Source organism: Lissotriton helveticus, chromosome 4_1 (genome assembly GCF_964261635.1).
Source record: "Lissotriton helveticus chromosome 4_1, aLisHel1.1, whole genome shotgun sequence".
Classification (NCBI taxonomy): domain Eukaryota; kingdom Metazoa; phylum Chordata; class Amphibia; order Caudata; family Salamandridae; genus Lissotriton; species Lissotriton helveticus.
In genome coordinates, this window is record NC_136063.1 from 1565790976 (window position 1) to 1565806400 (window position 15425).

At 40.1% G+C, this 15425-nt stretch overlaps 1 protein-coding gene across 1 annotated transcript in view; it reads right to left on the minus strand.

Moving 5' to 3' along the window:
* PKD1L1 (polycystin 1 like 1, transient receptor potential channel interacting) overlaps positions 1 to 15425 on the minus strand; it is a 1793388-nt gene that overhangs the window by 1363003 nt on the left and 414960 nt on the right. The window contains exons 9-11 of the mRNA XM_078688182.1: positions 5605 to 5855; positions 4574 to 4650; positions 3640 to 3783 (exon numbers count right to left, since the gene is read on the minus strand). Of these exons, the coding sequence (XP_078544308.1) occupies positions 3640 to 3783; positions 4574 to 4650; positions 5605 to 5855 (472 nt within the window). The remainder of the gene's footprint in view (positions 1 to 3639; positions 3784 to 4573; positions 4651 to 5604; positions 5856 to 15425) is intronic.

Here is a 15425-nt window from a genome sequence, read left to right on the forward strand (position 1 = left end):
ACTATATTGTCTGTTGGTGTGCTCTTGTTATTGGGACCAAGGCTTGGCTGTCCCTATAGCCTAATTCTCATGTGATTCCCACTCGGTAGAATAGTGCCAGGTGTTCCTGCACTTGGGAAATACAGGTGTGGATGCATCAGATGAGTTGCATTCAAGTAGAGTGGTATCCCACCCAAAGATACAGCTCTGCCTGACTCAATCAGAAAGACCCGGCATGTTTTTTCCCTGTAGGAGCTCTCATGCTTCTTGATATCTTATCACCATCTCTTTCACTATGATGGGGAATAATTTTACAATCAATAAATGATTGTTTTACCGTGGAGAGTGCAAATAATATAGCAGTCATTTTGTTTTGTGGTGAAGCAGTATATGTAGAAATATGCCTGTATACATTCAAACTGATGGGTCACCTTTTTAGTTCCACATGGAACACTTTTTTTCAGATAATTTTAACAGCATACTCATTCATAAATGTTGATCTTTTTGGTTTATCCACGTGCACATTATGAGTGATCTATAGAAAGCTAACCATCTACACTAGAGAAGTGTGGGCTTAGGAGGTCCAGAAGGCTGGGAAGGCTTGGTGTTTACATATAGTGGCCTGGAAGGAGAAACGTTTTGAGGAGATAGACAAGTTTCACTTATCCTTCCTCTTTTCAGAGAATTTCAGAGAGTCTATTTCACATTCCGACCCCTTTATTCTCCATCTGTGGGTTCCTAATATAGTTAATTGAAACACAGACTTTACAAGGACACTGATAATACCAAACCAAAGAAGCCATGGATCTAACAGTTATCACAAGAGTGCTAACTTCATGTCAAGCAAACATTGTTAAGTAATAGTTTAAACATTTGCTGGCCTCTGCTGAAAGCAAGTGTATGTGATTTATGATGTTTGGTCCCTTTCCTCAAGAGTGTTCAAACACTTAAGAGCAAAAGGAAATGGAAAATGAGAACTATACAAAACTTTTTCTATTTTATTTGCTAAAGACAAAGATGCTTAGCTTGTTGGAGGATAATGAAAGAACCTGTCACAAGGGACGTACGTGCATTCTATTGATTAACTACCTATATGAGGTAACTCAAATCTTTTAGTTCAAATTCAACAGACCCTCGCCCACATTAGGTGGCTTGCTCTTTTATATGGTTTGCAAGGAGAGGACTGTTTAAGAAATATTCATATAGGTAGGCCTGCAACAGATAATACACATCCATTGCAACAGGGAGTCTAGCGTTTAGGACCAACTGGCGTATTCCTACTGATATTTAAGAAATGCCAAAAATAGGCTGCTCACAAAGTCAACTTTGCAGTTTACAGTTAATCCCACTATCAATTTATGTTTTTGGTTTTAATCAATTGGAGATTCCTTTGATTGAGTGTATTTGGAGTATCGTTTTGGATGTATTCATGAAATGAAGTACAAGCAATATTTCTTCACCCATAAAGATATCCATTTTAACCTGGTGATTAGAGGCTATCTGAGGACCAATACATTTAGAAAAAAGGGAGATAATTAGGAAAGCTACGTTCATAAATTTAGAAAATCTAAGAATAATTGCCTCCCACTGGGCTATTACATGTGAGGTAGCCCTTAGCTCTACAGTTCTGTACTTCAATTCTACACTGTTGAAAGCGAGCATATCTGTGGCTTTATCATTCTAACTAAAGTTATAATTGGATGTGTTAAAAGTGGCCCTGGTGAAATTAAATTGGTTATGAACCTTAGTATTTATTTTGCTTAACAATCATGAACAATTAACACCTGCAATTTGAAAAAGGAAAGGGTGGTCGAAAGGAGTAACATGTAATGTTGGCAATCCTAGTCATGAAATGGTTAGAAAGGACAGGGCTATTTCTTGAACTAGGGGAAAGAGCAGGCAGTTCAGAGGATTCCAGAAGTTGGCTGACTGATTTAAATACTGTTTGGCATGAATGAGTAGCAATGAATTTATTGAGGAGTTTGTCGCATCATCGTAGCTTCTAATGTTTCACAAACATCTCAGGTCTGTCTGTGCCTTATCACCAACTATTTAGCTAAATTTTGGTGGGTGGTTATGTTACTACTTCACCTCTTTAACTTAATGAGTAATTTTATTTAATTAGTATCAGCATCCAATAAAGTGTATCCCATAGAATGTCATTTTTGGTTTCTTCCTGCTAACTACTAGTCCTTTTGTCAGTTGGGAATCTGGTTTCTTATTTACTGCCATCAGTCTAAAGAATCTCTATTATTATTTCCTCGGTCAGAACCTGCAATGATACTACAGCAAACTCCATTGTTAGTTCACACGATGACTGCCGGTTCTATAATCAATGGCAAACATCTGGTTCCAAAAGGGTATTGATTATATATTGTCAAATGTATGCAACATTGTGTTCTGACATTTGAAGAACTTTCATGGAGTAGGTGGCTGTTAAAGTTAAACTGCTTCATCTACTATTTCCTTCCAGCCTCATGCAGCTTGAGGTTTGTTTATGAAAATGAAAACCACTGCACCTGTGAAGAGTCACAATATTCCTATCATGTTCCAAATTCTGTCACCTATTGATGGAAAAATATATACTTACTGGATATCAAATATTTACACACAACATTTTGGATATGTTCAAATAAATGGCTTGTAAACCAGTTGGTTCTGCAACTCTTTACTACTAGATTGGCTCCTGGTGGTACAAGATCAAGGACCAACAAATGATTGATATAGAAGCACTAGAAACATCGCCATGAATGTCTACACTGCAGACATCAATACATGTGGATGTTTGAAGAAACTTGGACACATGTTACATGTTTAATCTTTTAAGTATGAGATGAGTCACAGCCTGAAAGGAGACGAAGTAGTCCAGTCCTGGTTCAGTAAAACTAGATCGAAAAACAAAGAGTCCCTACTGAAAGGCACAATACTAACAAGAGCTATGTCAAGCCCATATTGTAGGCATTACCAATAAGCACCATGAAAAAACTCAAAATTTACGATTTGCAAAAAAACATCAGCAATTTCACAGTACGTCAGTAGAGCACGGCAGGTTGAGTCACAAGCAAACTAAATTATTCCGTAAAATGTATTCTGTTCAATTATACAATACAAAAGTTTAAAAAAAATGTCTATCACGTCAGGAAGATACCTGAACGTTCTGTGGTCCTAAAGACAGCAGTTATGTATGTCTTAAACATGAGGGATCTTGATGATGTTCCTTACTTTAAAAACCTTAATACAAATACAGAAAAGATGTATATTGTACACGTTGGAAGCCACCGGCTAATGATTGTTCAATAATAACGAACAACAATTATGATAAAAGACCAGATTCATGGCAAATTATGAGTCTTGACTAGAAATGGTCACCGCTCAGTGTGGCCAGAACGTGGGTATTTACTCACTGGATTTTGTGAATAAATGTATTTTGGCCAAAGATAAAATCAGGGGCTTGAAATTAAAATAGCGGCCTCCTTGCGTCAAACGGTACAGCTTCCAGGTCAGTAAAACTAGATACATGCTGAGCTCAAACAGCTCAGGTAGAAGTAGTTAAGCACACAAATGCACAGTGAAAAAGAAATCAACATACACCTAATATTCAGATAATGTCAACTGTCATTGGCACGGCATCAATAATCTGATATTTAAAACACAGCTTACCTAGTGGAGAGGTCAACTGCAGCTGGACCATCAAGAAGCAAGTCTTTAAGTAGTTCTTGAATCACCACAATTGAAGAGATACTATTCCCGTTTAAAGTCACATTGACATTGTAGATACCAGAGGTTGTGTAGCTGTGGTTTACACTGAAAGTGAATTACAAAATAGTAAAGAGCTGAAGTTGAAGTACTTGTAAATCATAGAAAGAAATTAAATTGCAATAGTTTAGTGACCAACTCAAATAGCTTCAGAAAGGAATGCAACATACACGAGTGCAGGACTAAAGAAATTTGCAGAAAATGGAAAGTGAAAGGACATATACCTGTGAAGGAATAACAGTAGCGAGTCACAATGACTTGCTTCCAAAGCATCATATCATATGCTGTGATTCGCCTTCTACACATCAATACATTCCCGCCCCACAGGCTGCTTTTCATCACTTCCCAGTCATATACTCTACCATGGGCACTCATACATACCCTCTATTTGCTAAAATGAATGTTGAAGACCTGTATAGAATTATCATATATTTCTGTACTAGTCTTAATCGTATTTCAACTCCACCTCCTCCTTGACACTGCCTACATTCATTCAGTAAGCATTTTTAGGAATTCTTAATGATTTACAAAAAAATATAGTGGTTGCCCTTATTTAACATGTTACCTGACCCATAGCTGCTTTGCTTCATTACTCCTTACCACCAATCCCACTGTGGCCTTAGTCCAATTTTTACATTTCACAGAGTAAGTTTAAATGTAACAAGACCAGAAAGGTCTGTGGCCCGGTTACATGCAAGGAAAAGGGTGAAACGAACATGCTTATCCCTCTAACCCTCAGATACATTAAACTACACCTATCTAGGACACTCTAAAATAGGCTAAAAAAACAATTATGATGACAAATTTAATGTATAATTGGTCACTATATGCTTTCTACCATCCGTTTTCAGAAAGGAACTCCTGTGCTCCATCTCCAAAACTTATTATTACATCAGTAGCAGAATATGACGTTTTCTGCAAAGGAAAAACAAACATGAAATATGGAGCTCAGTTATTTCGTGCATCTGATGAGAAGACTAAACACATATTTTTAGGAAAATTTACAACAATACAACAGATGTTGAATGTTCTTTATTTTGAAGTAAGTAAACTCCCTGTTTTTAGGATGATTACATTGTATGGTGTTGGTAGAATATCTTGATTGATCACCTTTGTTGATATTGTTAAACCGCATTACTCTTAAGAACAATTTTACATAGGGTCAGGTCTTGCGGGGCAATTTGAGCCTTCATTGTGACTAAAAAACAAATTTTAAAAATGTAGGTCTTATGCCATACCTACAGCTGAGAATTAGATTTTTCAAAAGTCTTCTTTCTCGAAAAAAGAAGAGATTATATATTTTAATTAATTAGACATGCTGGAGGAGTATGAATAGTTAGTCAGCTTTATGAGGATAATACGTGGATGGCCTTTTTTCTTTCTCTCGTTGCTGTCGTTTGTTCGGTTTCTTGCGTGAATATATATTTTTAAACAAATATCAATATAAAGATGTTAATTCTGTGAATAATGTGGGATATATTCTCACTGCTGCGCACTACAGTAGTTACATTAATGGTTTATTTAGCATTATAGGATGTTTTATTAAGAGTTGCAATTACATTTGAAGTCTTCCCAAAATATTAAAATGTTACTGGAAAGAAACATCAATGACCGACAACAAGTTGTAGCAGTGCAGTCATATGAAACACTATGGCTAGGATGCACGCATCACAAAATTGCGATTTCTAAACAACTGTCAAATATACTTGTTCTGAGCATAGCATTTACTCTCATAGTATAAAGTTATGCCAATTCAGGAAATCACATGGTGTCAAGATAGCAGTTTTATATTGCACATTTATTCACTTTATATTTTAGTGTGTGCCCACAACAAACAGAGTGAAGAATATTGTGCATCAACGTTTGTACCTTCAGCATAAAAGGCACAGGCTCTCCGGTGGCAGCATTTAAGGGATGAAAAAGGCGAGGGCCCACTTCTGCTCGTTTAATGAGTAGATGCTTTTGTGTTGATGCTGTTGATGATACACTGGTGACCGTGAGGCCAACCACATCCAATCCCTGTTCTCTGCACCTGTACGAAAACAAAGGGCTTCCAGAGGCATGTGTCCGGTTGTAAACAGTCCAGTGGTAGATGAAATGTGTGCTTTGGCACAAATTACCTACAAACAGAAACACTTGTCAAAAATCTCAACATTGTTCTAATATCCAACAAAGCTCACTAGTTTCATATACATCATGCTCTGTAATCGCTTTACAAATCCCCAGCCCAGCCGTTGCTGACCGCAGTGCGAGCCTCCATTTTCCTCTGATGCGCACTTTGAGAGACTTCAGTTAAAGAGAACATTTGCATGATTCTAAAAATGCATATTTGATATATAATGAAACGACCAATAATTCTATATGGAATTTCCTTTCAAAGGAAGTTTCACAACAAAAGCTCTTTACTTTCAGATAACCAGTATGATGCTTACAAGAATAATTTGAAGGAAAAAGGGGGGTTTGGCCCAGGGGGACAGAGGGGGGTAGGGCCTGAATATCAAGAAAAAAAGATTTTACCCACACCTCCTACAATTTGGATCAAATTTGTGATCGCAAAGAAGATAAACAAAAATTACTATGCTTATCTTGGCAATGATTTTTGCCCTTTTAGTCTTTATTTTTTAGAAAAAGATACTTTCTGACCAAAAAGTGAACACATTATCAACTGCACAAATATGTCACATTAATAGAAACAAGTGAACAAAATAAAGAAATTATATTGGCTAAACAAGACTAAAGGCACCTATTTACAATACATTTTACACATACAGTGAAAACTACTACATTCGTGAGACATACTGCATAACATTTAGTGGGTCAAAAACAATTTGTATATACATATACTCAATACCAAGAATCAATATCAAAAAAAGATTTAAGCAATCACTGTCCTTGTTAAAATGGAATCAAACACTTTGACGACAGTTTGCACACCCAGAGACCAACTGATTCAAGTACTCTGAGCGTTTCAAAATGTATACACAGGATTCAATCACACATAGCCGACGCGTTTCGAGTAGTGGCTGTAAAGATTGCCAAACTCTCCTCAGGGCTGAATCAATCTGTGAGAACTGTTTCTGACAACAAAAAACAAACGAAACATCGTTTTAGTATTGGGCTTCCAAGACACCCTGCCAGCTCAATTTATCATACAAAAAGTTAAAAAGGAATGTTTTGTACCTTGGAACTGACGGAATCAGTTCGAAGCTGTAGAATTGTGTTTGCACGCAGTGGCTGCCAGTCTGTAACAAGATATCGGCAAGAATTCAGTTTCACGTCCGTTAAACCTTAAATGAGATTGGCCAATCAACCCCAAGATTTCGAAGTTACCTTTGCCGGCGGCGGCGGGCACCCCACTCGATTTGATGGAAAGCGCTACTGGTTCTTTGTTTCTAAAAACGATTAGTCCCAGAATTATTATGGTACTCTGCGAAGGTGCATGGCATATAGAGAGATATTTTTTAGAAATACGAACTACTCACTCAGCTTGCGGCACGTATTTGTGATGAAAATGGCAAAGTGGTCTAATTCCCACCCAGTCTTTCTTTTCTTTGACAGCAGTGGCTGAAAGGGAACAGCCTGTGTTTTAGTCGCATGACGCGGTAATGGTATGGACATATTAACAATAGCGACATTACTCGCTGCAACTCACCAGATTTCTGCCTACGGCGGTTCGCGTTTCTCAGTGGGACAAGTCTGTTGAATGCTTTGGTTTAGCAGAACAAGCCACTGCGCACGAATCCGCAATGCTCTAACCTGACCGCAGTATCACGTGCTCCTCCCGTGCACCTATGGGCGAGCTGGTGTTGCCATTGTATGCCGAGGTGCATTCAGGGAAATGTATTTTGGTAAATTATCGTGAATTTTTGCCAAAACAAAGCAACGGTGTCAGCCACGCTGGAGACTATTGTTGTGTAGGGCGCAGGCTTCTATGTCCTATTCAACTCGCTCATGCAGTTTAAACCGCTATTAATGCTGTCAAACTTCATAATGAGATACGCTTCCTTGCGTAACAGTGCACTTTCAATGTTGGGAGATTGGTGTTTAGAATCTATCCCCGCCAGGACGGTCCAGTGAAAATCGTTTTCTGTATGTTCTGCGGAAATGAAGTGGTCGACCATTGGTGCAGTCGGTACTTTCCGTTTAATGCGTGATCTGTGTTGCGTGATTCTTATGTTAATTTGTTGGCAAATCTTGCCAATGTATATCTTATTACACTGGCACACCACTGCGTATATACAATTTTTTGTCTTGCAGTTTGTAAAACTGTTATGTCTCCATTTGGTTCCATTGTGCTCGAACAGGGAACCCTCCAATGTGGTGGGACAAGCCACACAGTTGCCACATTTTTGGTGCCCACACACTGGTTTGAGGTTCCAATGAGTGGTTAAATCACTCTTAGGTTTTTGGATGTAGCTGTCTGCTCGTACCAGCTGTTGTCCTATACTCTGATTTTTCTTCATTGCGAAGATGGGCTTCGCCAATGGACATTCCAGAGACTCCAACAGGTGCCAATTCTTTAAAATGATCTGTCGGAACTTGTTGGTGTGAGGACAGTAGGTTGTCACACACACAAGTTTGTTTAATTCAGCTCTCTCCTTTTTCTGTAGTAGGCTTTCTCTAGGTGTAAATCTTGCTCTTTTCTTGCAATGGTTTAACAGTTTTTTAGGGTATCCCCTCATCTTCATTTCTCCACAAAAGGATTGAGCATGAGCGTCAAATTCAGACACTTCAGTACAATTTCTCCTAATCCTTAGCAGTTGGCCAAATGGGAGGTTCTGTTTCAAGCACTGTGGGTGTGCACTATTGTAGTGGAGGATGGTATTGCGATCAGTCTCCTTCTTGTACAATGTCGTAGTTAGTTTGCAGTCTACGGGGCTCACGGATACATCCAGAAATGTCTTCTTTGATATGCTTGATTGCATCGAGAAATCGATGTCAGGATGTCTAGTGTTGACCCAATCGACAAAATCATTCAACTCGGTCTGGCTCCCCTGCCACAGGAGCCAGACGTCGTCTATATATCTCAGCCATTGAACGATGTTATTAGAGAATGGGTTGTTGTTGTAAATGAACCGTTCCTCATACTGGGCCATGAACAACACCGCCATCTCCGGAGCATAAGGACAACCCATTGCTGTGCCCTTAACTTGTACAAAGAAGTCGTTCTCGAACTTAAAGTAGTTGCTGCGGAGTGATATTTCGGCCAATTCAAGGATGAAAGATGTGGGTACCCGATGGGGTCTTTCCCTCAATTCCAAGTATAGTTCTATTACTTGTAATGCCTCATCTTGAGGGATTTGGGTGTATAAGGATCTTACATCCAACGTGGCCATGATTTGTGTCTCTTCATTAAAATCTGCCCCCTCCACTTTTGTGATGAAGTCTGTCGTGTCCCTCAGATATGATTGAACGTCCCCAATGAAGGGTTTTAAGAAGAAGTCTATGTACTTCGAGACTGGTTCCAAGACCGAATCACACCCCGAGACAATCGGTCTCCCTGGTGGTGTTTGGCTGTTCTTGTGTATTTTCGGTAGAAAATACAGAATTGGAGTTCTTGGTTGTTTTCTATTTAAGTATTCAAACTCCTTTGGCCCCAAAAAACCTTGATCAAAGGCAACTTTGGTAATTTTAGAGATTTTATCTTGTATACCTCGGACAGAATCTTCCCTGACTGGTCTATACCATTCACGATTTTCTACATGTGATTTGCCCTCAGTTAGATACATAGGGCGTGGCCAAATCACCACCGCCCCACCTTTGTCCGCCTGCTTTATTATGATTGAACTGTCAGCTTTTAGGCCCTGAATAGCTTTAATGTGATCCTTACCTAAATTGTTCTGAACAAAGCACTTTGATTTTTCAAGTTTGTTGATAGCTGATAGCACAGTTTGCTCAAAGGCATATATTTGCTTAGGTATACTCTGGGTGGGAGTGAATCTCGATTTAACTCGAAGGCCTGTTGTTTCTTCAGTTGGTGTCGATTCACTCCCTGCAAAATAGGTTTTTAACCTGATCTTGCGGCAAAAATCTAATGCCTCTAGTTTCAACTTGGTAAAGTCCGTGCGTCTGGTGGGTACAAATTTAAGTCCCAAACTAAGGACCATTTTTTCATCGGGGGTAACATGGTCCTTAGTTTGGGACTTAAATTTGTACCCACCAGACGCACGGACTTTACCAAGTTGAAACTAGAGGCATTCGATTTTTGCCGCAAGATCAGGTTAAAAACCTATTTTGCAGGGAGTGAATCGACACCAACTGAAGAAACAACAGGCCTTCGAGTTAAATCGAGATTCACTCCCACCCAGAGTATACCTAAGCAAATATATGCCTTTGAGCAAACTGTGCTATCAGCTATCAACAAACTTGAAAAATCAAAGTGCTTTGTTCAGAACAATTTAGGTAAGGATCACATTAAAGCTATTCAGGGCCTAAAAGCTGACAGTTCAATCATAATAAAGCAGGCGGACAAAGGTGGGGCGGTGGTGATTTGGCCACACCCTATGTATCTAACTGAGGGCAAATCACATGTAGAAAATCGTGAATGGTATAGACCAGTCAGGGAAGATTCTGTCCGAGGTATACAAGATAAAATCTCTAAAATTACCAAAGTTGCCTTTGATCAAGGTTTTTTGGGGCCAAAGGAGTTTGAATACTTAAATAGAAAACAACCAAGAACTCCAATTCTGTATTTTCTACCGAAAATACACAAGAACAGCCAAACACCACCAGGGAGACCGATTGTCTCGGGGTGTGATTCGGTCTTGGAGCCAGTCTCGAAGTACATAGACTTCCTCTTAAAACCCTTCATTGGGGACGTTCAATCATATCTGAGGGACACGACAGACTTCATCACAAAAGTGGAGGGGGCAGATTTTAATGAAGAGACACAAATCATGGCCACGTTGGATGTAAGATCCTTATACACCCAAATCCCTCAAGATGAGGCATTACAAGTAATAGAACTATACTTGGAATTGAGGGAAAGACCCCATCGGGTACCCACATCTTTCATCCTTGAATTGGCCGAAATATCACTCCGCAGCAACTACTTTAAGTTCGAGAACGACTTCTTTGTACAAGTTAAGGGCACAGCAATGGGTTGTCCTTATGCTCCGGAGATGGCGGTGTTGTTCATGGCCCAGTATGAGGAACGGTTCATTTACAACAACAACCCATTCTCTAATAACATCGTTCAATGGCTGAGATATATAGACGACGTCTGGCTCCTGTGGCAGGGGAGCCAGACCGAGTTGAATGATTTTGTCGATTGGGTCAACACTAGACATCCTGACATCGATTTCTCGATGCAATCAAGCATATCAAAGATGACATTTCTGGATGTATCCGTGAGCCCCGTAGACTGCAAACTAACTACGACATTGTACAAGAAGGAGACTGATCGCAATACCATCCTCCACTACAATAGTGCACACCCACAGTGCTTGAAACAGAACCTCCCATTTGGCCAACTGCTAAGGATTAGGAGAAATTGTACTGAAGTGTCTGAATTTGACGCTCATGCTCAATCCTTTTGTGGAGAAATGAAGATGAGGGGATACCCTAAAAAACTGTTAAACCATTGCAAGAAAAGAGCAAGATTTACACCTAGAGAAAGCCTACTACAGAAAAAGGAGAGAGCTGAATTAAACAAACTTGTGTGTGTGACAACCTACGGTCCTCACACCAACAAGTTCCGACAGATCATTTTAAAGAATTGGCACCTGTTGGAGTCTCTGGAATGTCCATTGGCGAAGCCCATCTTCGCAATGAAGAAAAATCAGAGTATAGGACAACAGCTGGTACGAGCAGACAGCTACATCCAAAAACCTAAGAGTGATTTAACCACTCATTGGAACCTCAAACCAGTGTGTGGGCACCACAAATGTGGCAACTGTGTGGCTTGTCCCACCACATTGGAGGGTTCCCTGTTCGAGCACAATGGAACCAAATGGAGACATAACAGTTTTACAAACTGCAAGACAAAAAATGTTATATACGCAGTGGTGTGCCAGTGTAATAAGATATACATTGGCAAGACTTGCCAACAAATTAACATAAGAATCACGCAACACAGATCACGCATTAAACGGAAAGTACCGACTGCACCAATGGTCGACCACTTCATTTCCGCAGAACATACAGAAAACGATTTTCACTGGACCGTCCTGGCGGGGATAGATTCTAAACACCAATCTCCCAACATTGAAAGTGCACTGTTACGCAAGGAAGCGTATCTCATTATGAAGTTTGACAGCATTAATAGCGGTTTAAACTGCATGAGCGAGTTGAATAGGACATAGAAGCCTGCGCCTTACACAACAATAGTCTCCAGCGTGGCTGACACCGTTGCTTTGTTTTGGCAAAAATTCACGATAGTTTACCAAAATACATTTGCCTGAATGCACCTCGGCATACAATGGCAACACCAGCTCGCCCATAGGTGCACGGGAGGAGCACGTGATACTGCGGTCAGGTTAGAGCATTGCGGATTCATGCGCAGTGGCTTGTTCTGCTAAACCAAAGCATTCAACAGACTTGTCCCACTGAGAAACGCGAACCGCCGTAGGCAGAAATCTGGTGAGTTGCAGCGAGTAATGTCGCTATTGTTAATATGTCCATACCATTACCGCGTCATGCGACTAAAACACAGGCTGTTCCCTTTCAGCCACTGCTGTCAAAGAAAAGAAAGACTGGGTGGGAATTAGACCACTTTGCCATTTTCATCACAAATACGTGCCGCAAGCTGAGTGAGTAGTTCGTATTTCTAAAAAATATCTCTCTGTATGCCATGCACCTTCGTAGAGTACCATAATAATTCTGGGACTAATCGTTTTTAGAAACAAAGAACCAGTAGCGCTTTCCATCAAATCGAGTGGGGTGCCCGCCGCCGCCGGCAAAGGTAACTTCGAAATCTTGGGGTTGATTGGCCAATCTCATTTAAGGTTTAACGGACGTGAAACTGAATTCTTGCCGATATCTTGTTACAGACTGGCAGCCACTGCGTGCAAACACAATTCTACAGCTTCGAACTGATTCCGTCAGTTCCAAGGTACAAAACATTCCTTTTTAACTTTTTGTATGATAAATTGAGCTGGCAGGGTGTCTTGGAAGCCCAATACTAAAACGATGTTTCGTTTGTTTTTTGTTGTCAGAAACAGTTCTCACAGATTGATTCAGCCCTGAGGAGAGTTTGGCAATCTTTACAGCCACTACTCGAAACGCGTCGGCTATGTGTGATTGAATCCTGTGTATACATTTTGAAACGCTCAGAGTACTTGAATCAGTTGGTCTCTGGGTGTGCAAACTGTCGTCAAAGTGTTTGATTCCATTTTAACAAGGACAGTGATTGCTTAAATCTTTTTTTGATATTGATTCTTGGTATTGAGTATATGTATATACAAATTGTTTTTGACCCACTAAATGTTATGCAGTATGTCTCACGAATGTAGTAGTTTTCACTGTATGTGTAAAATGTATTGTAAATAGGTGCCTTTAGTCTTGTTTAGCCAATATAATTTCTTTATTTTGTTCACTTGTTTCTATTAATGTGACATATTTGTGCAGTTGATAATGTGTTCACTTTTTGGTCAGAAAGTATCTTTTTCTAAAAAATAAAGACTAAAAGGGCAAAAATCATTGCCAAGATAAGCATAGTAATTTTTGTTTATCTTCTTTGCGATCACAAATTTGATCCAAATTGTAGGAGGTGTGGGTAAAATCTTTTTTTCTTGCTGACAAGAATAAGGCCCTTGTGAAAACACTGGTTGTCGATTGGCCTTCCAGTGTAAAGTGAGGCTGGGGTAGAAGAGACAATTTAGCGTATAGATGTTTTTATTAATTAATGACAATGTTCACAGCCATTAAGTACAGTCAACGCTGGTGAAACCCTAAGTGTGAATGAATGAATTATGATGGACCTCACTAACATTACGCTATCTTAACTGTTTACAGTTACCTGCAAATTTTACGTCTACATAAATATCTTTTGGTGAGTTGGGGAGGGGCATGACCACTCATTAAACTTCTGGGGCCATTTATAACAAGCAATCATTAGGAATGTGCACACACGTGCTGATTTATACACATATACATGTATTCACAGAAAAAAACCAAAGGTTACAGGGACATTATAGTTACTCAGATTTCACTCATACAAAACCAGTGAAATTCAGCAGCTAAAGTTACCTGAGCCAACTAACTTGCACCCTCGCAATGCACTGCTTATCACCTCACATATTACATCACTCATGACTTGGTCAGTGACATCACTGATTACATCTCAAATGACATCACTGATGACATCAACCAGTGATTGAGAGTTTTTTAAAAAAAAGTTGTGTTAAAAATACATACCAAGGTACCAAAAAGTCAAATTAGTATAGTTTGTGTTCTAATGAGTGATACTATTTGTAACATATATTATGTGAGTGGCTGTGTGACTGTTTGTATATGTGTGCAAGTGGGTGTGTGAGTGGCTGTACGGTATGTGAATTGGTGTGTGTGCCTGTATTGGTCAGTAAGTAGGTGTGTAAGTAACGATATGGGTGAGTGAGTGGCTTTGTGAGAGGCAGTATTGGTTAGTGAGTGGGTGTGTGGGTGGATGTGTGGGTGGATGAGTGGGTGGGTGGGTGAGTGGGTATGGGAGTGGCTGTATGTATGAATAAGTGGATGTGTGAGTGACTGAGTGAGTGAATCCCTGAGTGAGTGGTTGTATAAGTGAGTGAGTGTGTGTGTGTGAGAGAGAGAGTAACTGTACAGGTTAGTGAGTAGTGTCTCAGTGGCTGTAGGGGTCTGTGAGTGGGTGTGTGTATCTGTTTCTGTGGCTCTGTGAGTGGCTCTAAGTGTGAGTGACTAGATGTGTAAGTTGGTGCATGGATGAGCGAGTGGCTGTTAAAGTGGATGTGTGGGTAAGTGAGTGTGTGAGTAGCTGTACTGCACAGTTAAAGTCTGTATTAGTGGCTGGATATGGGAGGGAGAAGGCATTCAAGTACTTGTATGGATGTGTGAACAGGTATGTAAATAGTTGTGTGAGTGTGTGAGTGGCTCTTTTGAGAGGCTGATGGGTGTGTGAGTGGCTGTGTGAGTGGCTGCATAGGTGGGTGAGTGTATGTGTGTGAGTGGCTTTATCAGTAACTGAGTGGCTGTATTGGTGGGTGAGTGTGGATATGAGTGCTTGTATGGGTGAGTGAGTGGCTGTTTGAATAGTTGTTTGGTTAAGTGAGTTGGTGTGTGAGTGGCTGCTTTGGAGAGTAAGTGTATGTGAGTGGCTGTATGGGTGAGTGAGCAAGTGTGTAAGTGGTTATGTGGATGGGTATATAATTGGTAGTGTGAGTAGTTGTATGAGTGAGTGAATGGCTGTGTTGAAAGGCTGTGTAGGTGAGTGACTTGGTGTGTTAGTGGTTGTAAGGTTGAACAAGTTGGTGTGTGAGCTGCTGTATGGGTGAGTATGGTTGTATGAGTAGCTGTATGAGTGAGTGGGTGATTGAGTGGCTCTAGGGATGAGTGACTGGTTGAGTGAGCACTTGTATGGGTCTGTGAAGGGGTATTTAAGTGGTTGTGTGGGTATGTGAGTGGGTGTATGAGAGGTTGTATAGCGGTGTGAGTGGGTGCATGAGAGGTTCTGTGGATAAACGCATTAGTGATGCCATTTGAGATGTAATCTGTGATGTCATTTATGCAGCCATTCC